The following is a 27,428-nucleotide window of genomic DNA, read 5'->3' as shown; positions in this document are numbered from 1 at the left end:
GCATAGAGGCGTTCAAAGGCTGCCGTTTTAGCCGCCGAAACTGCCATCTTCACCTCCTTATTCGCCAAAGTATTTCTAGTCATTAATTTACTTAAAATAATAAAATTTAAAGTGAATCTTTACATATATTTTTTCCATAATTTAACGTTTGTTATAACTTTTGAAAAAGTCTGATCAAATTATTTTAAATTACATATACTTCATATTGTTTCCTAATATGAAATATTACTAGGCCTAAGACCAATAAAAACTTTCTCAAATAAGAAATGCTATTACTATTATTTAACAAATGAATAATTGAGCAAAAAAAATAATTGAATTAATTATAAAACCTTTTTTGTTGAAGCTCCTTTCCACCTCAAATAATCTGTTCTTTTCTTGTGTTACTCCATTTTTCAAAGTATTGGTGTGTTAGTTTCCTTTATATATCTAGGACTCAGTAGCAGATCGAAATTTTCAAAGAAAATGAATTAAAAAATCCAATTTTTTACATAGTCGATAAAGAGTAGATCGACAAATTTCGACGGCTTTCTCTTGCATTTCTTCTTCTTCTTGCCCAGAAGAACCAAAAAAACAAAAAAAGCAGCAAAATTTTCAGAAATTTATTCAAGATTATATATTGGGAAACAAGGCAGTTGTTGATTCTTGAAGTTGAAATTTTTAGTTGTACGAAAATGAGTTCGGATCTGATAGCTAACACACATGGTAACCTGGATGAGCAGATTTCTCAGCTTATGCAGTGCAAGCCTCTATCTGAGCCTGAGGTCTTTACTTCTCTCATTTCTGGATCTGGGTTTCCTTTGTTTGTTCCTCAGATGGATGAAATTTATTTCCTTTTATATCTTCTTGGTTGGTTTTTTGAAAAAAATATTTTCTTGGATCAAATATTGTTTACAAGATTAGTGAATTTCTTTCTGGGAAGCTGATTTATTCATCGGGATCCAAATTATGGTACTTCTGTTAGTCTTGCATTTGGTGTTTTCCAGTGACTTTAGATGGGGTTTCTTGAGATCTCCGTGTATTCTCATTGAACTCTGAACTTGTTTTGGGTCATTTCAATGTAAGAAAAAAACATCCTTTTGACTATGAGTTGAGTCGGTTAAAGGAAGAAAATGCTTATCTGTGTGCTGATTGTATGGAGTTAGTTGTGTCATGTAAAAATGATATATATGTTCTGTCTGGAGTAAAGAGTTGTTTACTGGTTTGATGGTATGGCTAGAAAGCACTGTCTGAAGTTATGCAAAGGGTTGAATCTGTTTTGTTGATTTAATAAACTCCTGGTTATTTTTTAGTTTCTCTAGTCCCTGGAGTTCGGCTGGTATATTCTGTTCACGGAGCTTGCAGTTATCTCAGTTCTGCTGATAGACGCTTAATTGTTTGCAAATTATCTCTTTGAATGTGATGTTTCATCTGTTGTATCTTTATTTTCTTTCCTGTGTTAGTGTATGCCAATCTGTATGAAAAGGGTATTGACAGCTAATCTTTTCGTGCTCTAATTTAGGTTAGAGCATTATGTGAGAAGGCTAAGGAGATACTAATGGAAGAAAGTAATGTTCAGGTATATACCTTTACGTGCTCACAAATTTTCTGTTGCTTGTGCTGTGTTCTATAATTACTACCAAGGTGTAGGCTCTTCTCACTGCCCCCTTCCCTGTCTTTTTGAGAAGGTATATCTATATTGGTTACACTGGTGTACACTTATGTGAAAATAGATGTGTTTATAGAAAGTGCCATGGGTTGTGATTTAAATATCATATTGGTTACACTGGTGTACACTTATGTGAAAATAGATGTGTTTATAGAAAGTGCCATGGGTTGTGATTTAAATATCATAATATGCATTTGCTATTGTATCTGCTCGCTTTTCTTATTGTCGGCTTCTTTCATTTCAAGATTTAAGTGATGACTACTTGTTCTTCCCCTAGTGATAAGAGTATTCTTACCCCGTATCTGTATGATGCATTGGTCTATGAATATTAGCTATAAATGTATGTCTTTTTCATGAGATCATGTATTTATGTCTTTGGTCTGACTTTGATTTATTTCCTATTTTTTGCTTTGCAGCCAGTAAAAAGCCCCGTGACTATATGTGGTGATATCCATGGGCAGTTCCATGATCTTGCTGAGCTTTTTAGGATTGGTGGGCAGGTAATTGCTAAGTTCTTCTTGGTGTGTGCACCTTTATCACTTTTCTGTGGTGGATGGCGGATAGATACACGTGTTTATGTGCACATAAGAAAAAGATGTAGGGAATAAAAGGCAAAAGATTGTCTGGGTATTGGAGAGAGTTGACTGGATCGGAAAGGAAAAAAACTGATTGGCCAATACATAAGGACCCCCTTAAATTTGCCACGAGCATCAAAGGGTGTGGTCCAGTGGTCAATGAAGTGGTTGAGAATCACGAGGGCTCACGTTCTAATCTCAGGGGAATAAAAAGAAAACACAAGGTGGTTTCTTCCTGTCTGTTCTAGCCTTTGCCTTTTGTGGACAAAGTTACCTGGTAGCTGTTGCTGGTGGGAGGTGATAGTTATTCTGGGGAATTAGTTGAGGTGCGCAAAAGCTAGTTCAAACACCACGTTTTATCCAAAAAAATTGCCATGATTTTTCATTTTGACATCTTAACTAGGCCTATTCCTATTAGACACTCCAACATCATTAAAAATGTACCTATTAAACAAAATAAAGTGGTGTGGCATAATGTGTGCAACACACTTTCTCGTCGAGCGTGAAAAGCCAAAAGAAGTATTATTTTTAGTTGTTTTTTTGTCTTCTTTCTCCTTCTATCTCCCGCCTCCATTAATACATCCACCTTCGCCTGCCACCATTGTCACCATGACCCTTCTCCTTTTCTTTATCGATTGAATCCTGGAGAATTCAGTAGAGTAATTAAGACTAAATTAGCAAAACTACACCACGGGCCGGCAAAAATCACAATTTGCATTTTCAAGTTCGATTGCATTTGTTTCTATTGTCATCTGGAATGCCTGAATCATGAAATACTAAATGAGTGATTTAATTTAATAGAAATAGGAACTATCCAGATCTTCACGGTACAAAATAATGGTAAACTTAGATAATCACTTTGGCATCTAACGTAATAACTGTTAGTCTGGATATAGGTCGAATACTAGAAAACAAAGAAGTTGTGGACTAAAAGACATACACTTAGTATAATTATCTAGAGAAAGGAGTTGGATAATGAGAATAGCTAATAGCACTAATGAAGCACTACACAAAACATAAGCACTACTCCCTTTAAGATACAACTGGTATAACAATTGGGTTTGGGAATTGAGAAGAATACGGGGGAGGGTTTATGGGTTGGGGCAGGAGACAATGGAAAGGGTTGGGGTTGAAGAACTCTAGTATAACGATTGAGAATTGGGAAGAACAATGAGCAATTGGGGGGGGGGGGAGGATTATGTGAAAATAACATTTCCTTTTTATTTATTTTTAATTCAAAATGTTGTTTTAACAATACATGGGTCCAAATGCCATGTGTGTTCATTTTATTCTATACTTATCCCCATCAACCGAGTGTGTATGACACACACTTGATATTTTGGGGTGATTATCAGTGAGGTGCTCCATAGACACACTTTGGACTTACATTGAGTGTCTAAAAGGAACAAACTCTAGTTATGGTGCCAAAAAAAACATGTTAACTTTAAGTGGCCCCTTATGTATTTGGCCAAACTAATTTAACTGTCAAGATGCAACTAGTTCATCCTAAGAGTACAAACCTCTCACCAAATGCTGTTTAATTGGAGATTGTAGGTGGTTAATCTGCAGTGTTAGAGCATCTATACTTGCATTATCAAATAGCTGGTTTCTTATTTTTGTATCCTGAGGTTTTCTAAGATATGATAAAACAGCCTGATGCATATTGTGCCTTTGGCCTTAAGAGATTTCTCAGTTATAAAAAAACCCTGTGGATATTATAAATTTATAGGTTCTCTTTGTAGTAAGGTTCTAACTTGCAATAGAAACATATGTTGTTTGACTACTGTATCAGAATTATTTCAATCCTATTCATAGTTTATAGTGGCTTGAGTTTACCGACCACCGTATTTATGCATGGGAAATCACAGAGATGTATCTTGGGTTTCTTTTATACTTTATGGAGACTTAAATGGTCATGGATAGGATAACTAAATTATAAGATCCTTATTTATCCTCTAATAATTAGAAAATAAAGAAGTAGGTACAAGTGAAAATTACCTATCCCAAGTCTCTCATTCTGTGGACACTTAGTTGCATTATTGGGCTTGTACTTTTTGATTACTAGGGAAAGTTGGAAAACACAAACAAAGTAGAGGGGGAATCCCAATAGAGTTCCCTCCAATCTGCTTAAACTTTGGTGGGCAGAGTTATCTGGGGTGGGGTGGTGAAGGGAAGTTATTTTGTTGCATTCATTTGGTGACTGAAAAGAGGAAGTGGACACATATATATAATAAGTTTCACCGTTGTTGAAATAATTATGTGAGTCCAAAAGGAAAAGAACCGTATCTTTTATTTTCTCTCCTCAGTTATAAGATAAAAGTTTGTGACTTTCCACTGCCTATTTTCTGAACAATCTTCGATTCTCTTAAAAGGAATTTTATCCATGTAATTTTCATGTTACCTTCAGTATGTTTCTAATGTATATATTTGGCAGCTGATCGTGTTCTTATTTCAGTTTATTTTTTATATTGGCAGTGTCCAGATACTAATTATCTGTTTATGGGTGATTACGTCGACCGTGGATATTATTCGGTTGAAACTGTTACTGTAAGTAAATAAACAATGTCCTAATTTGCTGCATTTGTGACATATTTTCATGTGAAATTCCTAATACAGTAAATTTTCTCCCTATAAATATTTTGGATGAAGACAGCTGCATTCGTACATTTGAATTAGTGACAAAAAGGGAGTGTGCCAGAATCATGCCATATTGCGATTTTCCTTTACATGAATTTTTGACCAGTAATTGATTATTCATGTAGTATATAGTAAGCAGGTAGTAATAAACAAACTGAATAATAACTTCACATGTTTTTTTCCTGCTTTTTAATTAAAGTTCAGAACAAATTATCATGTTTTGATTCATATCAATTTTCAAGTACTGCTATATTAAATTATGTCCTAACTCCCTTCAATGTGCTCATCTGTCCAAACTTCCATTCTTTATCATAGTACTGATCAAGGGATACTGACTAAAATGGGACACGTGGAGTATGTCATATGATTGTCCTATATCTTCTTGATTTTTGTCTCTTAAACATGATGGGGCCTTTCAGCTTTCATTGTTTATAATGACATCTGATCAATTAGGATGAGACTGCATTTATCTGAATAACATCTGGTAGTAGCTAAAGAATTTGTGTAATCTTGATTTACAGCTATTGGTAGCTCTGAAAGTGCGTTATCCTCAGCGACTAACAATTCTTAGAGGAAATCATGAAAGCCGACAGGTATGAATGAAATTAATTTTCTTCTTTCTTAGTTAATTTAGTACTGTTGAGCCCATTGTTGCATTTTGGCTTGTTGGTCTTGTCATCCTTCTCATTGGAGCTGAAGCAGTTGTATGATTAGAATTAGTATTTCAATAGTTTATTTTGTGGTCTTACTTATAGGCTTGTTTTCCATTCTTTTTTAATGCTGGTGCATGATAGTGAAATCATTCCTCATAATTTTTTTTATTATAGTTCTTCTTGTTCCTTCCATTTTTTTTGTGATTTGCTTTCCCCCCTCTTTGCTTCTGCAATTTCTTTTATGTAAGTCTTTCCCTCCTCGGTGTTGGGGGTTGCTGGCTGTGGACAGGATGTTGACTTTGACAATTGATTCAATCAAAGCGTACTTGTTTCGAGTAAAAACTAGTCTTACAAATTCTTACAAGTTCTTTATTACACTCCATAGATACAATGAATATCTTCTAGCAAAAGTTTTCTGGTAGAGTTTTTTCTTGGTGCTTTGAGTTCCAACTGTGATGTAGGATTGAGGAATAGTTGACTGATTGCTTGGACTTCTAACCTTAGCTCAGCAGTTGTAAGCTTTCATTTACCTTGATTTTCTCAAAATGTTATTTGCTTAATTTGACCCAGTTTACCTGTTTTGGGATCACATGTTGGCTTTAATTTCCTCCATCTTTTTGGAGTATTTGGTCATTGACAAACTGATGAGAAGAAGATGAGATCTGCATTCTGTTGAGTGAGGATGTAGTAAAAAGTTCCCGAGGAACTTGTTACTCTTGTGCTCTTTTAAACTAGGCAAATCTTTTTCTGAAGTCAGTTTGCTGAATGTTGTTTCCTTAATGCAGATCACACAAGTCTATGGGTTCTATGATGAATGCTTGCGGAAGTGAGTTCTTTAGACTATTGTTCTATATCCAGTTTGAAGTGAATCTTATCTTGCTTTAGTATTGCATAATGTTTGGTAAAAACTTTGCTGATTCCATTCCAAATATAAGCATGTAATCCCCAAACTAAGTAAAGGTCCTGTGATATATAGTTCTCTTATTTGCTGTTCACAAGGACATCTAGATATCAAATTTATTGCTGAGAGAAAAATCTGAAACCTGAAGAGCACCTATCAGGAAAAACGGGAAGACAAATCTGAAATAATAATCCTTAACATAATATTACTCTTTAATAATAGTTAATTACTTTTAATAGAAGTTTTCATATCATTTTTTGATCGACAAGTTTAGTGTTTGCTGTTGCATTATATCTCATAAATTGATTTTTCTCTAATAGTTTTAATGCATTAAGAAATATCATATATTTGTTAAATGCTGGTCGAGTACTTATAACCTATTTAATAATATCTCAAGCAAAGGCAGCTCCTACAATTAGGACTTAGGAGCAGATTTCAAAAAGACTGACAAGAAAGTTGGGAGCAGCTTCTTGAGGTTTTATAAACCTTTTACATAATTAAAGCCTTTTTATGCTAACACTTACCTTTAAGGTGCCATTAATATATGATGATTGGACTATATTTACTCAAAACTAGTCACCCTCTGTAAAATAATGTGGTGCACATTAGACTATATTTCTCAAAAGTCAAAACTAATCACCCTATTTAAAATTGTTGTGATGCATATCAGAACTAGTGTTAAGGATCCATCTCGCAGAACTGGAGTAGCATAACCAATTTTGAAGTGGTATTTCTATAATATTGGATGGTGGAACACTGCAGAATAAGTAACCTTCAAGTCTATCTTTGAAAATTTATTGTCACGATTTCCTCATTAAGTTCATTGAATTGTTCATTCATCTAAAGTTATTTGTGCACGGTGCTTATAATTGTTACCCTTTTGGAAATTTGGGTTTGTGGTGGTGGGGTGGAGGTGGAAAGGAATTGAAGGTTCCCTTGACCTATAAAATTGCTTCCGGAGACTGGAAATATTGTGTTGTTTGATTTCTTTGTTCTTGCTCTTTTATTCCCGTTTAACACTTCTCTAACGGTTAGGATTTATTCTGGTTTAATTTTAGCATGCTGCATATATTTGGCCTGCACACATATACTAGGGCCTATACTTAGATATGGAGCTGATTTCTATTGCTCTGGTTGATGATGTGGCCTTTTGTATATTATCTTCTCTTGTGTAATTATGATGCTGATACGTAAAGCATTTTGTTTTCTTGATAGGTATGGCAATGCTAATGTTTGGAAAACATTTACTGATCTATTTGATTATTTTCCTTTGACGGCATTGGTTAGTTAATCATCACTCTGGATTAATCTTTACAGTCTCTTAGACCATTTTATCTTAACAGCAATGTAGCCTGCTATAGAATAAGCTTGCGTCTGAGCTATAAGATTAAGTTTTTTACCTTGTCCGATAAACTTTTCATACAATTACTATATCTACAAAAGTAGCTGCTAATCTCGTCCTTAAGACTAATGTATTAGTTTCTTGTATATTTTTGGAAGCAATCAAGCACTTCTTCATAGTCTTCTGCTTAATGAGCTGCTTCACTTTTCTTACTCATATAAACTAGAAAGGAGAAACAAACACAATCGAAAGCTTCGAGGGAAGCCATATAAAATTATCACATCAACTTAGACTAGATAATGTTAGGCAGTTTCAACCCAAAAACCTGAGACTCTTTAAGCCAGCCAATGTAGAAATTGGATTTGGGAAAGGGGAAGTGAATGTTGTGGTGGAGTTAGAGGTGGGTTGTTTTGAAGATGGATTAAGAGCTTGTCCTTCTTAGCATTCCTTCTTCCTCTTCTTAATGAGACTGCTTAACCAATTTTGTATAATGAGGGAGAAATGATGTCCCTGCATTTAAGAGGTTTCACTATTTACCGGTTAATTTCATAAAAATTTAATGCAAGTTAGAATTTCCTTATTTATTTGGAAGAGCATGAATTCTTAAGAGTTAATATTGGAATAATGGCCTGTTCTTGTTAGTTCAACCTATGAATACCAATATCAGAAGACATGGCAAGGGTGAATACTTCACCATAGATTAGTCTGTACTTGGGTTTTCCCACATTCTATCGGGCATGTGTGGAGGCTTTAGATTGGCTTGTGCAGTTTCAGAAGACACCATAGACTGTTGATGACCATTTGTTATCTTTTGTGAGCGCACTTGAATGTTTACCATAAAATTAAGAGCAAGAATTCGCTTCCTTTTACTCATGTTGCCAAATATCAAATTCTAGGTTGAATCTGAAATCTTTTGTTTGCATGGAGGATTGTCTCCATCTATTGAAACCCTTGATAATGTAAGAAGTTTCGACCGTGTCCAAGAAGTTCCTCATGAAGGGGCCATGTGCGATCTTTTGTGGTCAGACCCAGATGATCGTTGTGGTTGGGGTATGTCACCCCGGGGTGCTGGATACACTTTTGGTCAGGTACTTTTACTGTATACGTGAAATTTCTTATTCCATCCTCTCTTGCTCTCTATTCTTGGGAACTATTTCTTCAGATTTTCATCTGGAAAACAATTATATGCTGATTGCCGCACCTGGCACAGGACATATCTGAGCAATTTCACCATACCAATAATCTAAAGCTGATTGCTCGAGCTCATCAGCTGGTCATGGAGGGATATAACTGGAGCCATGTAACTAATTACTTCTTCTTTTTCATTCATTTTGTGATACTTTTCCTTTTCAAGTACCTTAATTAATTGTAACATCTACTACAGGAACAAAAAGTTGTCACTATATTTAGTGCACCAAATTATTGTTATCGATGTGGAAACATGGCCTCTATTTTGGAAGTTGATGACTGCAGAGGGCACACGTTTATCCAGGTGCATATCCCTCTGTCCTTTCAGATGTGCTTTTTGTTATAATCTAGTTTGAGTCTTGTATTCCTAGAATTGTTTTCTTGGATTAACTGATGCCTTCTGCTGGAATTTTGGAATGTAACTGTGAAATGTATGGTCTAATTTGGTCTTGTTACGTTTATATTTGTGGCTCAACTAATGAAACACCCTAAAAACCATTATTGCAGTTTGATCCAGCTCCAAGAAGGGGAGAACCGGATGTAACACGAAGAACCCCCGATTACTTCTTATAAATTTGATGGGGAGCAATATCTGTTGTCTGCCAAGTGCTGGTTTTTGCGATAACTTCCATCTGCTGTTGAGATGTGAGCTCAATCATGGCAAAGCTAATAGGCTGCTCCTGGGAGGTAATCCGAGGACCAAGAGGCTTGACCAGGTCTCCTTGGCTTAAGTCATATTCTAACCTATGTTAGGAATATTTAGAGTGGGGAAGTGCAGCCAGCATGCTGTTATGTATGATTTCATGAAGACTTGTTTTCTGTTGTTCCTTTCCATGCTCTGGTTTTCAGTCTTAGTGTGATAATTTTGTCATATGTTGGTTGCAAGGAAGTCTATTGTGTAAAGTTAAGAATCCACTTTACAGTGTCACTTTTACCTTGTTAATGCAGCTGATCCTTCCTGGTGAAATTTGTTTTTTACTCCTAACAACTATGTACAGTGTGGAGCATGATTTGTTACTTGGGTACTACCTTTTTCTTGAAATGAAAAAGGTGCTCCAAAAAGAGTGACAGCTCCCACAGGCCACATCCAAATGATTTTATAAGCTTATTTACTTGTCATTTTCACCACTCTTTTTAGGCGGATGAATACTTGACTTGTCTTTGATCTCAAGATTAGTCTTCTGTACTAGCGGTGGTAAAGGGGTGGATTGGGTTGAATTTGGGCAGGTTAAAAATGAGTTGAGCTACATGCATCGTGCTCAAAGTAACACCTTTCAAGTGAGCATTTCCACATGTTGCTGCTTCCAGTGGAGCCCATCCCACCCGTAGGCTTTGCACACCAGGGGCGTCACTATGCCATAAGGCGACACCCCATTCACCCTGATCCCGTGCGGTCTTAACTCACCTGCAGCCGCTTTCACAATGCCTGCTACGTAGGCTAAGGAAGCGGCCCCAGCTAGGATAACCTCTAAACTCTCGGTGCATATAATGGATCCGCGGATTTTCTTAGCAACCATGACTCTAGCCGCATGCTTAATGGCTAACGCGGATCCTCGAGTGTTGATAACCATTGTCTCATCGAAGGCCGTCATGTATGTGTCGAGGACGCTGCAGAAGTGCAACGTCCCAACATTACTAAACATGCACTTCTCCTGACATTACTAAACGGTATCCATGTATGTGTCGAGGACGCTGCATAAGTGCAACGTCCCAACATTACTAAACATGCACTTCTCCCAACATTACTAAACGGTATCCTCTACTTGCTTCTCGTCGCAGTGACGGTAGGTGGCCTTGTCTGTTCCGATGGACGCCACTACTTGTAGACCGAGTTCATCTTGAATATCGGTGATGATCACATGACGAGCAACATGTTGGACAAACAATCTTGCACTTGCTTCACCAATGCCACTCGCAGCACCCGTAATTACAGCCACTTTACCCTCCAACCTGCAGGATGCATGCATACCACAATAAACATATCATACTAGGATTGAAAGTGTCTAATAAAAAATCTTTTTTCATTTCAAGTGCTCGATCAGTCCAAGTCATAACTCCAATATCTAAATAAAATTTACCCATACAAGGATTGTCTATATGTATATACTAGGACTATTTCCCTTAGTTTTCTCCATGAATGGAATAATTATGGAAATTCTTATAAAGCATATCACAGTTTTATAGGGTATATAGGAAAAGTTTAGCTATATATGGTCTTAACTTGTATATACTGATATTCCAAGAAAATTTATATTACTGTTGTACTGTAATATGTTATAGCAGATAAACATACATGTCATTAATTAATCTCATATCATTTTTTATGGATTATTATTTATAGTTATACTTAAAATCATCTGATATTGTACGTTGTTAGCAATAAACTATAAAGTAACAGGTAATTTTGAATGCTCATTAAGAGCATTTTTTCCCGTGTTATCAACATAGAACCAAAAATGATTTAAAGTAATTCTTTGTCGTAATCACAGGCAAATTAAAATGATTAGATATGGGGGTTTTGGATTTTGACAGATTTAACGTACTAATAGTCTACTAAAACGAAACTTTAAAAATATGCCACAATTATAAGAAGACAAATTCAACAAATATAAGCTTGTTATAAATTAACTAACTCGACAATTTTATAAAGAAAAGAGAGTAAGAGAATATAGAGAGAGTAGAATTGATTTTCTTGTTTTCGTAGTCTCTTTGCATTCATTTTCTTCTAACAATCTTGCCTATATATAGACATAATAGGAAGAACAAATACCAAGTGGGCAAGTTGCCCACTTAAAAGTGGGGCCCACTTGAAAAATCACATCCAATTTGCAATAGAAAGAGACATCCAATTTGCAATACTCTCCTTGGGTGTTCACATAATTTTTTTTATACAAGAAACGATATACATAGTTATGGTAAACGTTCATAAATATTGTGTCTCGTTAAAGCTTTACTAGGAAAAACCCAGTGGGAAAAAATCTCGTGAAAGAAAAAGAGTACACATATCTGGTAATACGCCTTGAGTGATGCCTCATTAAAAACCTTACCAGGAAAATTCAGTGGGAAAAAACCTTGGTTAAGAAAAAAAGAGTGCAATGCGTATTTTACTCCCCCTGATGAAAACTTCATTTGATATTTTGGAGACGACGCATTCCAATCTCATATCTTAGCTTCTCAAAAGTTGATGTTGGTAATGTCTTTGTGAATAAATCTGCAAGATTATCACCTGAACGAACTTGTTGTACATCAATATCACCATTCTTCTGAAGATCATGTGTGAAGAATAATTTTGGTGAAATATGTTTCGTTCGGTCTCCTTTTATGAAGCCACCTTTCAATTGAGCTATGCACGCGACATTGTCTTCAAATATAATTGTTGGTACCTTGACATCATTTTCTAGGCTGCATCTTTCTTTGATGAACTGTATCATCGATCTCAACCACACACATTCTCTACTTGCTTCATGAATTGCTATTATTTCAGCATGATTTGAAGAAGTAGCAACAATAGATTACTTTGTAGATCGCCATGATATAGAAGTTCCTCCGTGTGTAAATAGATAGCCTGTCTGAGATCGAGCTTTATGTGGGTCTGATAAATAACGTGCATCTGCATAACCAATAAGGTCTGCACAATCTTTGTTAGTATAAAATAAACCCATATCAATAGTACCTTTTAGGTATCGCAAAATATGCTTGATATCGTTCCAATGCCTTCGCGTTAAGGATAAACTATACCTTGCCAGCAAATTAACAGAGAATGTTATATCAGGCCTGATTGCGTTAGCAAGGTACATAAGTGCACCAATAGCACTGAGATATAGTACTTCAGAACCAAGAAGTTCTTCATCCTCTTCTGGAGGCCGAAATGAATCTTTTTCCACTTTAAGTAATCGAACAACCATTGGAGTACTTAATGGATGTGCTTTGTCTATGTAAAATTGTTTTAAGATTTTCTCAGTGTAGACAGATTGATGGACAAAGAACCCGTCTGCTAAATGTTCAATTTGCAGACCTAGACAAAGTTTTGTCTTTCCAAGATCTTTCATCTCAAATTCTTTCTTTAGATATTTAATTGCCTTTTGGACCTCTTCAGGGGTTCTAATGAGATTTATGTCGTCAACATAAATGGTGAGTATAACAAACTCTGATTCCATTTCTTAATAAAAACACATGGACAAATAACATCATTTATATAGCCTTTATTTATTAAGTACTTACTAAGGCGATTATACCACATACGCCCTGATTGTTTCAGACCATATAATGATCTTTGCAGTTTTATTGAGTACATCTCCCGAAACTTATTACATGCTTCAAGCAATTTTAATCCTTTTGAAATTTTTATGTAAATTTTATTATCAAGTGAACCATAAAGGTAAGCTGTGACTACATTCATTAGATGTATTTCAAGATTTTTATGTACAACTAGACTGATGAGATATCGAAATGTTATATCTTACAATTTCATTTCTCTCATTTCGTTTTCGCATAAAAACCCATTTATAGCTAACAGGTTTCCCACCTTCAGGAGTTTGGACTACAGGTCCAAAAGCCTCACGTTTAGCAAGTGAGTCTAATTCTGATTGAATTGCCTTTTATCATTCTGGCCAATCACATCTACGTCAACATTCTTCGATGGATTTAGGCTCAAGACTTTCACTATCTTGCATGAGGTTAATTGCAACATTATATGCAAAAACATTATCCACCGTAATTTTTGATTGATCTAAATTTATCTCATCACCGATAGAACTTATTGAAAATTCTTCATTCACTTGAGTCTCGGTTCACTGATTTCTTCAAAAATATCAGGATTACTCAAATTTTGACTTTCTTCAGGAGGTTCTTGTGTAGTATCATCTTTATTATTCCTCACGCTTATCTTTCTAGGATTTTTATCTTTTGAACCCAATGGTCTACCATGCTTCAGGCGTGTTTGGGATTCAGAAGCTATGATACTAGTAGATGGTCCTTTTGGGACATTAATTCAGATAGGCACATTCACTGTAGAGATATGTGACTTAGTTATCCATTTTAAATTAGTAAATGAATCTAGCATTTGATTTGCTATTTTCTGTAAGTGGATGATTTTCTGGACCTCCTGCTTATATGTACGGGTACGTGGATCAAAATACGATAGTGATGAAACTTTCTATGTAATTTTTTTCGGGTTCCTTTTTCTCTCCCCCTATTGGCAGAAAAGTTATTTTATCAAACCGACAATCTGCAAATCGACCAGTGAATAAGTCTTCAGTCAACGGTTCAAGGTATCGAATTATAGAGGGTGAGTCAAACCCAACATATATACCCAATCTTTGTTGAGGCCCCATCTTTGTACGTTGTGGTGGTGCTATAGGCACGTATACTGCACAACCAAAAATTCTTAGATGGGCTATATTTGGCTCATGTCCAAATACTAATTGTGATGGAGAGTATTTATTATAATATATCAGTCTGAGACGTACAAGTGCTGCTGCATGTAAGATAGCCTAACCCCAAACAATAATTAGCAATTTTGTTTTCATTATTAGAGGTCTTGCTATCAATTATAGGTGCTTTATAAATGACTCTGCAAGGCCATTTTGAGTATGAACATGAGCAACATGTTGTTCAATTTTTATTCCAATTGTAAGCAATAATCATTAAAAGCTTGGGATGTAAATTCTCTAGCATTATCAAGGAGAATGGCCTTAATTGGATAATTTGGGAATTGCGTTCTCAATCTTATTATTTGTGCTAACAATTTCGCAAATGCCAGGTTGCAGGATGATAAGAGGCACACATGAGACCATCTAGATGATGCATCTATTAGGACTATAAAATATCTAAACAATCCACTAGGTGGATGAATAGGTCCACATATATCTCCATGTATATGCTCTAAAAAGCTAGGAGATTCGATGCCAACCTTCAAGGTCGATGGTCTGGAAATTAATTTGCCTTGATAACAAGCAGTACATGAAAATTCATCATTCGTAAGAATTTTCTGGTTCTTTAACGGATGTCCAATTGAATTTTCAAGGATTCGTCTCATCATTATTGATCCAGGATGCCCTATTCGATCATGCCATAGTACAAATATATTTAGATCAGTAAACTTTTGGTTTGCGATCATTTGTGCTTCAATTGCACTAATTTTTGCATAATATAGGCCAGACGACAAAGTTGATAATTTTTCTAAAACATATTTCTGGCATGAGACACTCTTGGTTATACCAAGGTATTCAATATTCATTTCATTTAGTGTCTCAACATGATATCCATTTCTGCGGATATCTTTAAAACTTAACAAGTTTCTTGGAGATTTAGGAGAGAATAATGCATCTTCTATAATAATTTTTGTCCCCTTAGATAGAATTATAATAGCTCTTCTGGAGCCTTCAATCATTTTTGAATTACCAGAAATTGTAGTAACATTTGCTTTTCTTCTAAGCAAGTTGGAAAAATATTTCTCGTCTTTAAAAATAACATGAGTTGTTCCACTATCAATCACACAAATATCCTCGTGATTGATCATTGATCCAAATAAAATTTGAGGCATATCCATATTATTCTTCAAAAGGAAATAAAGTAAATATTATAATTAATACATGATTTATTAAACAAATTTTATTTATTTACATGGACTAGGAAAATACAAACATAATATTTAGTACAGATAAAATAAAATAAAACAAAATAAAGAAAATAATTTAAATATTATTAGTCTTATCAATATTCATATTTTCTTCTGAAAAATTAAAGAAATCAGCTACATCCAGATGCATAGGCTCAATATTATCCTCATAGATAAAATTTGTCTCTGGATTATTTTCTGCTCTTTTTAAGGACGTTTGATATAGATGAACCAAACGTTTTGATGACGGGCAAATTCACGATCAGTGCCTCATACCTCCACATCTATGACATACACTTTCTGAATTTTTCTTTAGTAAAACTTCTGACCTTTTACTCTGCCTTTTATATTGCTGATCATTTCTCGGTGCCAGCAGAGTATCATGATTATAATTTCTTCTTCGGCCATGAGCACGACCACGACTGGGGCCATGACCTCTTTCGCGTTGGTTATAATTTGCCTGATTCAGTTCAGAGAGTGGTAAAGAACCAACGGGTCGACTATCATGATTTTTCATTGATAGTTCATTGTGACGTTCAGCAATAAAAATGTGAGATAGCGATTCATAATATTTTTTCAAATCCTTTTCGCGATATTGCTGCTGAATGAGCATATTTACGGGTGGAAATGTGGAGTATGTTTTTTTGAGTTTATCTTTCTCAGTTATTTCGTCTCTGCATAAATTTAACTAACCTATAATTCTAAACAAGACAGAATTATATTCAGTTATATTTTTGAAATCCATTAATCGCAAGTTTAGCCAATCATGACGTGCTTGTGGAAGCATGACCAGCTTCAGGTGGTCATATCTTTCTTTTAAATTTTTCCACAATTTAAGGGGATCTTTTAATGTGAGATATTGTAATTTTAATCCCTCGTTAAGATGGTGACGGAGAAATATCATGGCTTTGGCACGGTCTTGACTAGATGTCGTATTTTCATCTTTGATGGTATCTGCCAGACCCATCGATTCTAGATGTATTTCAGCATCTAGTGCCCATGATGTGTAGCCTTTTCTAGAAATATCAAGAGCAACAAATTCGAGTTTTGAAATATTAGACATGTTAAGAAAATAAAATTCTTACCCTTTTATTACCTTCTTAAAAATATAGTTTAAAGCGACGGAGGCTCGTGCTAATAACGTGTTATAAATTAACTAACTCGACAATTTTATAAAGGAAAGAGAGAAAGAAAATATAGAGAGAGTAGAATTGATTTTCTTGTTTTCGTCTCTATGCATCCATTTTCTTCTAACAATCTTGCCTATATACAACAACAACAACAACCTAGTGAAATCCCACATCGTGGGGTCTGGGGAGGGTAGAGTGTACGCAGACCTGACTCCTACCAATGTAGGACGGCTGTTTCCGAAAGACCCCCGGCTCAATAAAAGCATAGAAAAAGGTTAGACAAGAATATTAGAATAAATAAGTAGATGACGAAAACGGTCCAAACAATATTATAATCAAAGCACAAAAATAGTAGATATTATTATTGGATAATAACATAAATACCATAAATAGCATACATCAGAGTACAAGAAATCATAGTGCGTTAATACGCCTACGAATAAGGGAGAATAAAATCATTATGTACTAGCCTTCTACCCTAATGTGTGTCCTCCACACCCTCCTATCTAGGGTCATGTCCTCGGTAAGTCGTAAATGCGCCATGTCCTGTCTGATCACCTCTCCCCAATATTTCTTCGGCCTACCCCTACCTCTTCTGAAACAATCCATGGCCAGCCTCTCACATCTCCGCACTGGTGCATCTGGGACTCTCCTCTTCACATGTCCAAACCATCTCAGTCGCGTTTCCCGCATCTTGTCTTCCACCGAGGTCACTCCTATCTTTTCTCGAATAGCCTCATTTCTAATCTTGTCACTCCTGGTATGCCCACACATCCATCTCAACATTCTCATCTCGGCAACCTTCATCCTTTGCACGTGGGAGACCTTAACTGGCCAACACTCCGCCCCATACAACATAGCTGGTCTAACGACCACTTTGTAGAACTTGCCCTTAAGTTGTGGTGGCACCTTCTTGTCACATAACACACCGGAGGCGAGCCTCCATTTCATCCATCCTTCCCCAATACGGTGTGTGACATCCTCGTCGATCTCTCCGCTGTCTTGCATGATAGAACCAAGATACTTAAAACTACTTCTCTTCTGGATGGATTGGTCCCCGAGCCTAACTTCCGCGCCAACCTCTTGAGGTGTCTCACTGAACTTGCACTCTAGGTACTCTGTCTTGGTCCTACTCAGCTTAAACCCCTTAGACTCCAAGGTGCGTCTCCAATCTTCCAGCTTAGCGTTAACTCCGCTACGAGTCTCATCGATGAGGACTATGTCGTCCGCAAAAAGCATACACCATGGCACCTCACCTTGAATTTGTCGCGTCAATCCATCCATCACCAAGGCAAATAGGAACGGGCTAAGAGCTGATCCTTGGTGCAACCCCATCATAACTGGAAAGTGTTCTGAGTCCCCTCCTATTGTCCTTACCCTGGTTTTGGCACCCTCGTACATGTCCTTGATCACCCTTATGTACGCTACATGTACACCTTTAGCCTCCAAACATCTCCATAGTATCTCTCGTGGGACTTTATCGTAAGCCTTTTCCAAGTCGATGAACACCATATGCAAGTCTCTTTTCCTCTCCCTATATTGCCTATATATATGCATAATAAGAAAAACAAATACGAAATGAGCAAGTTGCCCACTTAAAAATGATGCCCACTTGGAAAATTACATTCAATTTGCAATAGAAAGAGATATCCAATTTTCAATAAAGCTAATTATATCAAGGCACTAATTAAATGAAGATATTATCAGGTAGCAAATCAGAGACTAAAAAAAGCATCACCTGCAGTAAGATCAAAAGTATAATATTTTAATTAATAAATTTATTTATATTGACGTACGAATCAGCAGCCCATATTTGACCTGCAATCAACCTAAGATTGATTACAAACTATATTATTCTGGATGTCTTTCTCCTAATGCTTATAATCTGATAATTATTTCTAAATGTATCATTTTACTTTATATTTCTCTCGATATTAGCAGTGTTTAACATAAGCCCAAACATATATAATCTACGCAACTCGCTTAAAATTGAGTAGATATTCACAAGCAAATAAGTAAACTCAAAGTTGACCTGTCAAATATTGTGTGGAACCTTAAGAAGAGGAAACAGTACACTCACAAGAGAGGAAAAGATTTATTGTAGCTTCAAAATAGAAGTAAGGCCAACATCACAGCACACCAACGAGAGAGGGATGATTTATTCTAACTTCAAAATAGAACTAAGACCACCATCAACAGCCAAATTTTGACCACTTATGTAAGCGGATTCATCGGACGCCAAGAAAAGTGCTGCTTGTGCTACATGCATCGTGCTCAACGTAACACCTTTCAAGTGAGCATTTCCACATATTGCTGCTTCCAGTGGAGCCATGTCCAACCCGTAGGCTTTGCACACCAGGGGCGTCGCTATGCCATAAGGCGACACCCCATTCACCCTGATCCCGTGCGGACCTAGCTCACGTGCCGCCGCTTTCACAATGCCTACGACTGCATGCTTTGACGCTACGTAGGCTAAGGAAGCAGCCCCCGCTAGGATACCCTCTAAACTCGCGGTGCATATAATGGATCCGCGGATTTTCTTAGCAACCATGACTCTAGCCGCATGCTTAACGGCTAAAGCGGATCCTCGAGCATTGATGACCATGGTCTCATCGAAGACCGTCACGTTCATGTCGAGGACGCTGCAAAAGTGCAACGTCCCGACATTACTAAACATGACGTCGAGAGTACCATATTTCTCGACCGCGTAGGCTACGGTATCCTCTACTTGTTTCTCGTCTGTGACGTCGCAGTGACGGTAGGTGGCCTTGTCTGTTCCGATGGACGCCACTACTTGTAGACCGAGTTCATCTTGAATATCAGTGACGATCACACAAGCACCATGTTGGACGAATAATCTTGCACTTGCTTCACCAATGCCACTTGCAGCACCCGTAATTATAGCCACTTTACCCTCCAACCTGCAGGATGCATGCATACCACAATAAACATTTGATTAAACCTATAAGTACACATTTTATCCAAGAAAACCAGCAGGCGCACAAATTACACAATTAAACATTTGTTTAAAGCTAAAAGTACACATCTTGCTTATAGTGTTATGATATTGATGATGAACTAATTAATGACACAATTTGAGACAGCAAGTTATAATTCACATGAGCAAGAGAAAAGAAAGAAAGAAATTAAATTAATGTACCGAAGAGCAGCATTAATTTAAATAATTAATTACCTGAGCTTATTTGCCATTATAAGAGTACGTACATACAATATCAGGAACTTTCTGTAATTTGCAGCAACTAGTGTTAAATTGCTTGGTTTTTATAGAGGCGTCTACCAGCTTAGGCAGTTTGACTTGTCCAGTAATTAATTATTTAACGCGTGTAAATAAAGATGGTAACATATATTTATGTGATTGACTTATTACATAACAAGTGCATGAACAAAAACTTTTTCAAAATTCGAGTTGAAAGTGTCTAAAATATAGGAACGTTTTCTTCATTTCAAGTACTCGATCAGTCCAAGTCATAACTCCAATATCTAAATAAAATTTACCCATACAGGGATTGTCTATATGTATATACTAGGACTATTTCCCTTAGTTTTCTCCATGAATGACGTTTACGAAGGGTCAACCCCTCGGATTTTTGAGTTCTTGTTCTGGTTGAATTGTTGAATAAAGGAAGTTAGATTTCCATCAAGGCAGCTTAAGTTTATCCATGAATAGAATAATTATGGAAATTCTTATAAAGCATATCACAGTTGTATAGGTTATATAGGAAAAGTTTAGCTATATATGGTCTTAACTTGTATATACTGATATTCCACAAAAATTTATATTACTATTGTACTATAATATATGTTATAGCATATAAACGTACATGTCATTAATTAATCTCATATTATTTTTTATGGATTGTTATTTATACTTAAAATCATCTGATATTTGTACGTTGTTAGTGTATAAAAATTATACTTAAAAGTTTTGTCGTAGTCACAGGAAAATTAAAATGATTAGACATGTTTTTTTTGGATTTTGACAGATTTAACATACTAATAGTCTACTAAAACGAAACTTTAAAAATATGCCACAGTTATAAGATGACGAATTCAACAAATATAAGCTAGTTATATTAATGCACTAATTAAATGAAGATATTATCATCAGGTAGAAAACCAGAGACTAAAAAAAATCACATGCAGTAAGTACATTGTTCGTCGAACAATTATATTATATAAAAATAAAATTATAGAAAGTATATTAGTCATAATTCGAATGGGTAAATAAAATTTATCCTAACAAGGGTTGTCTATATGTATATATATGGTGCATGTTCTTTCCCCATAATGTCACCTCTCTCTCTATAATATATATATATAGCACCCCATATTTGACTTCCAATCAACCCATGGTTAATCTATATCATACGGGAGATGTCTCTCTCCTAGTGCGCAATAATGCATGATTGTTGAAAAATAATTGTGATGTCCCTTACTGCAGGTGATGCTTTTTTTTAGTCTCTGATTTGCTACCAGATGATAATATCTTCATTTAATTAGTGCCTTGATATAATTAGCTTTATTGTAAATTGGATGTCTCTTTCTATTGAAAATTGAATGTAATTTTTCAAGTGGGCACCATTTTTAAGTCGGCAACTTGCTTATTTGATATTTGTTTTTCTTATTATGCCTATATATAGATAAGATTGTTAGAAGAAAATGGATGCACAGAGACGAAAACAAGAAAATCAATTCTACTCTTTTTATATTCTCTTTCTCTCTTTCCTTTATAAAATTGTCGAGTTAGTTAATTTATAACACGTTATTAGTACGAGCTTCCGTCGCTTTAAATTATATTTTTAAGAAGGTAATAAAAGGGGTAAGAATTTTATTTTCTTAACATGTCTAATATTTCAAAACTTGAATTTGTTGCTCTTGATATTTCTGGAAAAGGCTACACATCATGGGCACTAGATGCCGAAATACATCTAGAATCGATGGGTCTGACAGACACCATCAAAGATGACAATACAACATCTAGTCAAGACTGTGTCAAAGTCATGATATTTCTCCACCACCATCTTGACGAGGGGTTAAAATTACAATATCTCACATTAAAAGACCCCTTAAACTATGGAAAAATTTAAAAGAAAGATATGACCACCTGAAGTTAGTCATGCTTCCACAAACACGTGATGATTGGCTAAATCTGAAATTAATGGATTTCAAAATATAACTGCATATAATTCTGCCTTATTTAGAATTTAACTCAATTAAATTTATGCGAAGAAGAAATCACTGAGCAAGATAAACTTGAAAAGACATACTCCATATTTTCACCCGTGAATATGCTCCTACAGCAGCAATATCGCGATTTTTTTTAAAAAAAATATTCTGAATTACTTTCTCACCTTCTAATTGCTGAACGCCAAAATGAATTGCTAATGAAAAATCATGATAGTCGGCCCATTGGTTCTTTGCCATTGTCACGACCTGAATCCGGATGTGATGACACTCATCTCAATCCACCGAGACAAGTCAGCCTAAAACTCAACGAAAAGTAAGTGCGAAAGTAATTGAGATAAAGCAAGGTTTAACTTAGTCAAAAATAAATAAATAATATCAAAATCCCCCAAGATTGGTTGTCACGTATACAAGCCACTAATACATTATTGAAGTACGAAAGAAAATACAGTCACAATGTCTTTGTCTCTAGAATAGGACTAAAACATAATGAAAGAGTAAGAGGTATCCGCTAGATAGATGTAACAACTACCTCAACACTCGAAATGATAGCCTCGGGTGTGGTAGAAAATAGTAGAAGATCAAGCAGGTATGGGTTCACAACCTACACAAGTGTAGAAGCAAGAGGTGAGTACCAAACTACACGATAATCAGCAAGTGGATAACTAAAACTAAGCAAAGCTCGATAGATACAAGTACTCCTGTCATCCTAACCAAACCTTCTCAACTACAACCTACATAAAACCAGCCCAACTCTACAGTTTACACAATAATAACAATACAGTCCATGAATATTCATCGGTAGTCTTATCAAGTGAATCATATCAAGTCAAATTCAACATATACAGAGCAATAAGTGGTAAACACGAATTCACAAATATCAACAAAATGCGATGCAATGCAATAAAATGATGCATGTCTGTCCTATCGGTACACATCTGCTGAATTACAATTCGGAACCCATGGGGGACATTTCTGTCCATGTCACCTGCCATGGGGCGTGTTGCCCGTCCCCTTAATATACATATCCTGCCATGGAGCGTGTGGCCCGACCCCTTTGTTTCATAATACCTGTCACAGAGCGTGTGACCTGACCCCTTTGATTCATATTATTTTTCAGTCTCAGCATAGTATGTCAGAACCAATGCAATCAATTCATGTTCATATGATTCACGATAATAACATGAAAACAACAATAATGTTTCCTATGTCACATCAATATAGTCATTTCACATGTCTAAAATAAACTCATAATCACAACATATCATTTCCACCAATATATGTCATTAGATCACGATTTTATACCCCTTATCTCCATTTTTAAGGTCAATCATACAGTCAATAACCCAGTCGAATTCTTATTACTCTCCAGTACAACATAACATGGAAATACAAACATCTACAAGCTTAAATTGAGGTTTAGAAATTTACTTGCCTTAAATAATCAAGCAATCACTTTGGGACTTGAGCCTTCCCTTTCCGAACAGTATCCAAAAATCCACAATCTTATCAAATAAATAGACATAATAAGATTTCGAAACTAATATCACATATATTACTGTTTGTCTAGCTTAGACCTAAAGACTCATCCAAATCTATAATGACATTTCAATTCTGATGCCACTTAATTTATCACATCTCATATTTCTTAAATTCAAGCTTAGGGTTAAGCCTTAATTCCTCCAATATCATAACTCTAATGGTATTCATATAATATAATACACCTAATATTTAATTACATATCTTAATATATCAAAACTTGAATTATAATGTGATAACTAAAAGAATTATAAAACTGAAACAAATTGGTTATAAATAATGACGGCGTAGGAAGCAAGTTGCAGAGCATATCCATCCTATACTCCTATGTATCATTTGTCATCATTATCAATGATTTCCCACCCCATTATTGTCTCCGTAATTACTTTCATATCCTACATGTTAATGCACTTAAATTCACCCTTATAATGATATAAAAATTACTAGTGCTCACTATTCGATATTGTAAATCCTTCAAAATCGGTGTTCTGACAAAAATAGTACTTGAAATTCTAAAGAAACTCTCAACAACTCTTCACTTAGTTGCCACACCGGTAAGTTCTTCCTTATCGATTTCTCGTTAATTTCTTTCTTCTACAAATAATTGTGAACCTAAAGTACCCAACCCTACTATTTTATTTTAATAAATAAAGTGGTATATGATATTAAATAAACTATAAATTTAGCCCACCAACTAATTAATTATTTAAAGTTATCTCTCAACTAAATAACTGTAGTTATTGAATAGTCCAAAATTCCTAATTTAAATATACAAAAGGGATCTTTTATAAAAGAAGAAGGACTCGTATTCGAAATGACCTAACAGGTCATTACAGCCACTCCCTGAAGTGAATCAGACAAATTATAACCAACGAGAAAGAGGTCATGCCCCTAGTCGTAGTCGTGATCGTGGTCATGATCGAAGAAGAAATTATAATTATGATACTCGGCTGGCACCGAGAAATGATGATCAGTACAAAAAAAAGAGTGAAAAGCCAGAAGCTTTTCCAAAAAAAAATCTAGAAAATATATGCCATAGATGTGGAGGTATGGGGCACTAGTCGCGGACTTATCGGTTATCAAAACATCTTGTTCAGCTATATCTGGCATCCTTGAAGAGGACAGAAAATAATCCAGAAATAAATTTTACCTCTGAAGATAATATTGAGCCTATGCACCTCAATCGTCGAACTCCAATTCATGAGTGACATTCCCAATCCTCTCCCTAATTTTGTAAGACCACTATATCGGTGCCCAAACTTTCCTTTCTTTCCAAGCCTCATAACACCCTTCATGTACATCTAATTATTTCCCTAAAAGTCAACGATAGCCTGTTACCATCGCTCTCATAGTGACTACCACACACTCAAGCCCATCACTCTAACCACCTCAACCACTCCTAAGAATTCCCAGGCTTACCTTAACACTTCTACCTCCATTATTGTATGAGCTCTCCCCCGAATGCACACTAACATACTCTTACTTATCCATTGCTCATCACAAGGTCTCATCTCACTCCTCCTCCACACATTTATCCTCAACTAGACAAGTACAACACAACTATCACAATCGGGAAACACTCACTCTCTCTCATCTACTCTCGCTCAACTCCATCTACTATCATCTTGGCTAACTCATCACTATTGGAAGCTTAAGACTTATATTGGTTCATTACCCTATCATCTCCCCCTTATCTCCAAGGCATCAACTAATGATACTAACTAGTCACCCAAAGCAACTCATAAAATTAGAGCCTCATTCAAACCTATACTATTTCATATACACATCTTAAGCCTCTTCTTACCAAATGACTTAGCCTCAACTCACTACTTATATTTGAGGGTCACATACCCCTCCTTCCATGACACGTACTCCTCACAAGTTAATATCTTAATCTCTTGCATATGTCATGTCAAGCCTACTGAATCAAACCTTAAAACTAGCACTATCACCACCGTTCATTACACCTCACTACTCACCTTATAGATACTTCACCCTAGTTGTAGGACTCAATCAACCACCATTCTCACTATTTGAGTTCTACTCCTCTAACTCCCTATTTCTAACTCTACAATCATCCTATCAATCATAGCTCTCCATGCCTCGGATCATATTATATCAAATGGTGATACTTATCACTTAGATACGCAACTTCCCTCTCGAAGGTAACATTCAAATCAAGATGTAGAGATAAGATTCTAGGATACATATCGCTCCGACTCAACGTACGATCCATATGAATGAGAGTATATTCTTCCAAATCAATAAAGTTAAACACATTAATCGGCTCCTCTCAAGCCTTATGCCGTCTCTTCCCTTCTTCAGGACTTTATCTCAACTCATCAACAAGAATCTCATACTTACTGTTTCAACTACCTTGCATATGAGAGGTAGTCGAATGGATTTGAGCAACGCACGAATTAGAAAGGAACATTCATAGAGTTAAACTCTATCGCACGAACTCAGAATATGAAAGAAGGGAAATAATTCTTAATGTCCTATAGCCTCCTGATTATAAGTGTGGTGCACAACACACTCATAAGCAAGACTCTACTAGACACGGATTCATAGACTCCCTAGGACTCTTGAACTCTGTGCTCTGATACCATGTTTTTCATGCCCCGAGAGGGTACCTTAGATGTGACCGGCACTCAGGAACCATTTCTGACTCCCAAGCGAACCACATAGCTTGATCACACACCCATTCATTCATTTATTCAGTGGAAGGTTTAAAAATAAAGAATGATTTAGCGGGCAACTCAAATCACCCATCCAACTCAAAGAATAAAGGCCGTGGGCCAACAAATCAACTCTAATATTTGTCATTAAAAATAGTTTGACAAAAATAACTCAAGGATAGAAATACTCAATCGACCCATCACTATCTAGTCTATGAAGCCTCTATCACTACTATCTAATTGGTACCAATGACATATTCATGGCTACCTCAATAAAAATAGAAAGGTCTAACTCGACGCAAGATTATATAAGCGGTGTCGTCCGAATATGGGAAAGGACTCACCAATATGCTGAGTGTGTATAGATCCTCAATGATGCTCCTATTGACGATCTCGTAAACCTGTCTCTGCATCATGAAATAATGCAGGTCCAAATGGACGTCAGTGCATGGAATGTACGAGTATGTAATATGGCAGAATGGAACATACCTCAAGGAAGAATAGCAGTGGTCCAAATATCTCAAATCAGAAAGATAAGAGAGACTTAAACAAGTCGTCATAAGTCTAAAGTAAGAATATATTTTTAGACAAAGACCAATCATATACCATACAGTCCAATCCAATCATACACAATACAGTTCAATCAAATCATTCAATCCAATTCAATCATATACTGTTAGATCGAAGTCAATCACATATCATCTAATCCAATTGAATCACATATCCATCCAATCATGTACAATCCAATCACAACTCGTCTAACCCAATCCGATCATATACCCTCAACTCAACAATTAACTCAAAGGACTCAACTCAATGAATATGCAAATTAAACTATATAATGTTTTACAATTCACTCAAATATCCTAAGTCTAACAAGAAATGATTTAGACGGGACCAATTCACATGCCACTCAACTCAACTGACTCAGAGTACTATTAGACCTAAATGGGAGTTTCTCTTATCCGACAACCATCACCTATGAGCCAGTGATAGTACAACAATCAGACATTGTTGCCACGTCTGTCCATACCTTGCCAGGGCATGAACGTCTCCCTAATCATGGATACCATCGATTAGTCAAGTCCTATCATTTCAGGATAATAAAATGGAAAACATCCAGCTTTAACGGTTCGATCCTACGGGAAGCATCCGACTTCAACGGTTCCATCCCTACCTATGTTGGTGGCATAGTTTTTGAGGTTCGAGTATGGACTATACTCTTACCCGCTTCGGTGCTCGATAGTCCTCCCATGACTCTATGCTCATAAGACTCCATCCAATCATCTCAAACAAGCCCTCACAGCTAGTTT

At 36.0% G+C, this 27,428-nt stretch overlaps 2 protein-coding genes and 1 pseudogene across 2 annotated transcripts; 1 reads left to right on the top strand and 2 right to left on the bottom strand.

Annotated features, from left to right (window-relative positions):
- The first annotated feature begins 366 nt into the window (after positions 1–366).
- Positions 367–9,911, top strand: LOC129886889 (serine/threonine-protein phosphatase PP2A-5 catalytic subunit). The gene is made up of 11 exons (XM_055961775.1): positions 367–764; positions 1,502–1,558; positions 2,065–2,148; positions 4,699–4,770; positions 5,382–5,453; positions 6,299–6,339; positions 7,630–7,696; positions 8,653–8,844; positions 8,967–9,056; positions 9,141–9,248; positions 9,452–9,911. The coding sequence occupies exons 1-11, from the start codon at positions 675–677 to the stop codon at positions 9,515–9,517; spliced, it is 939 nt and encodes a 312-aa protein (XP_055817750.1). The 5' UTR covers positions 367–674; the 3' UTR covers positions 9,518–9,911.
- A 206-nt stretch (positions 9,912–10,117) lies between these two features.
- On the bottom strand, positions 10,118–10,921 carry LOC129884088 (short-chain dehydrogenase reductase 3b-like; annotated as a pseudogene).
- A 7,516-nt stretch (positions 10,922–18,437) lies between these two features.
- Positions 18,438–19,986, bottom strand: LOC129884836 (short-chain dehydrogenase reductase 3b-like). The gene is made up of 2 exons (XM_055959113.1): positions 19,887–19,986; positions 18,438–19,614 (listed from the first exon to the last, which is right to left on the bottom strand). Exons 1-2 carry the CDS (start codon positions 19,901–19,903, stop codon positions 18,852–18,854), a joined length of 780 nt encoding a protein of 259 aa, XP_055815088.1. The 5' UTR covers positions 19,904–19,986; the 3' UTR covers positions 18,438–18,851.
- Between the last annotated feature and the right edge of the window lie 7,442 nt (positions 19,987–27,428).

The sequence above is a fragment of the Solanum dulcamara genome, chromosome 4 (genome assembly GCF_947179165.1).
Source record: "Solanum dulcamara chromosome 4, daSolDulc1.2, whole genome shotgun sequence".
NCBI lineage: Eukaryota > Viridiplantae > Streptophyta > Magnoliopsida > Solanales > Solanaceae > Solanum > Solanum dulcamara.
Note: the sequence above shows the minus strand (reverse complement) of the source record. Positions and strands in the feature narration are given on the sequence as shown.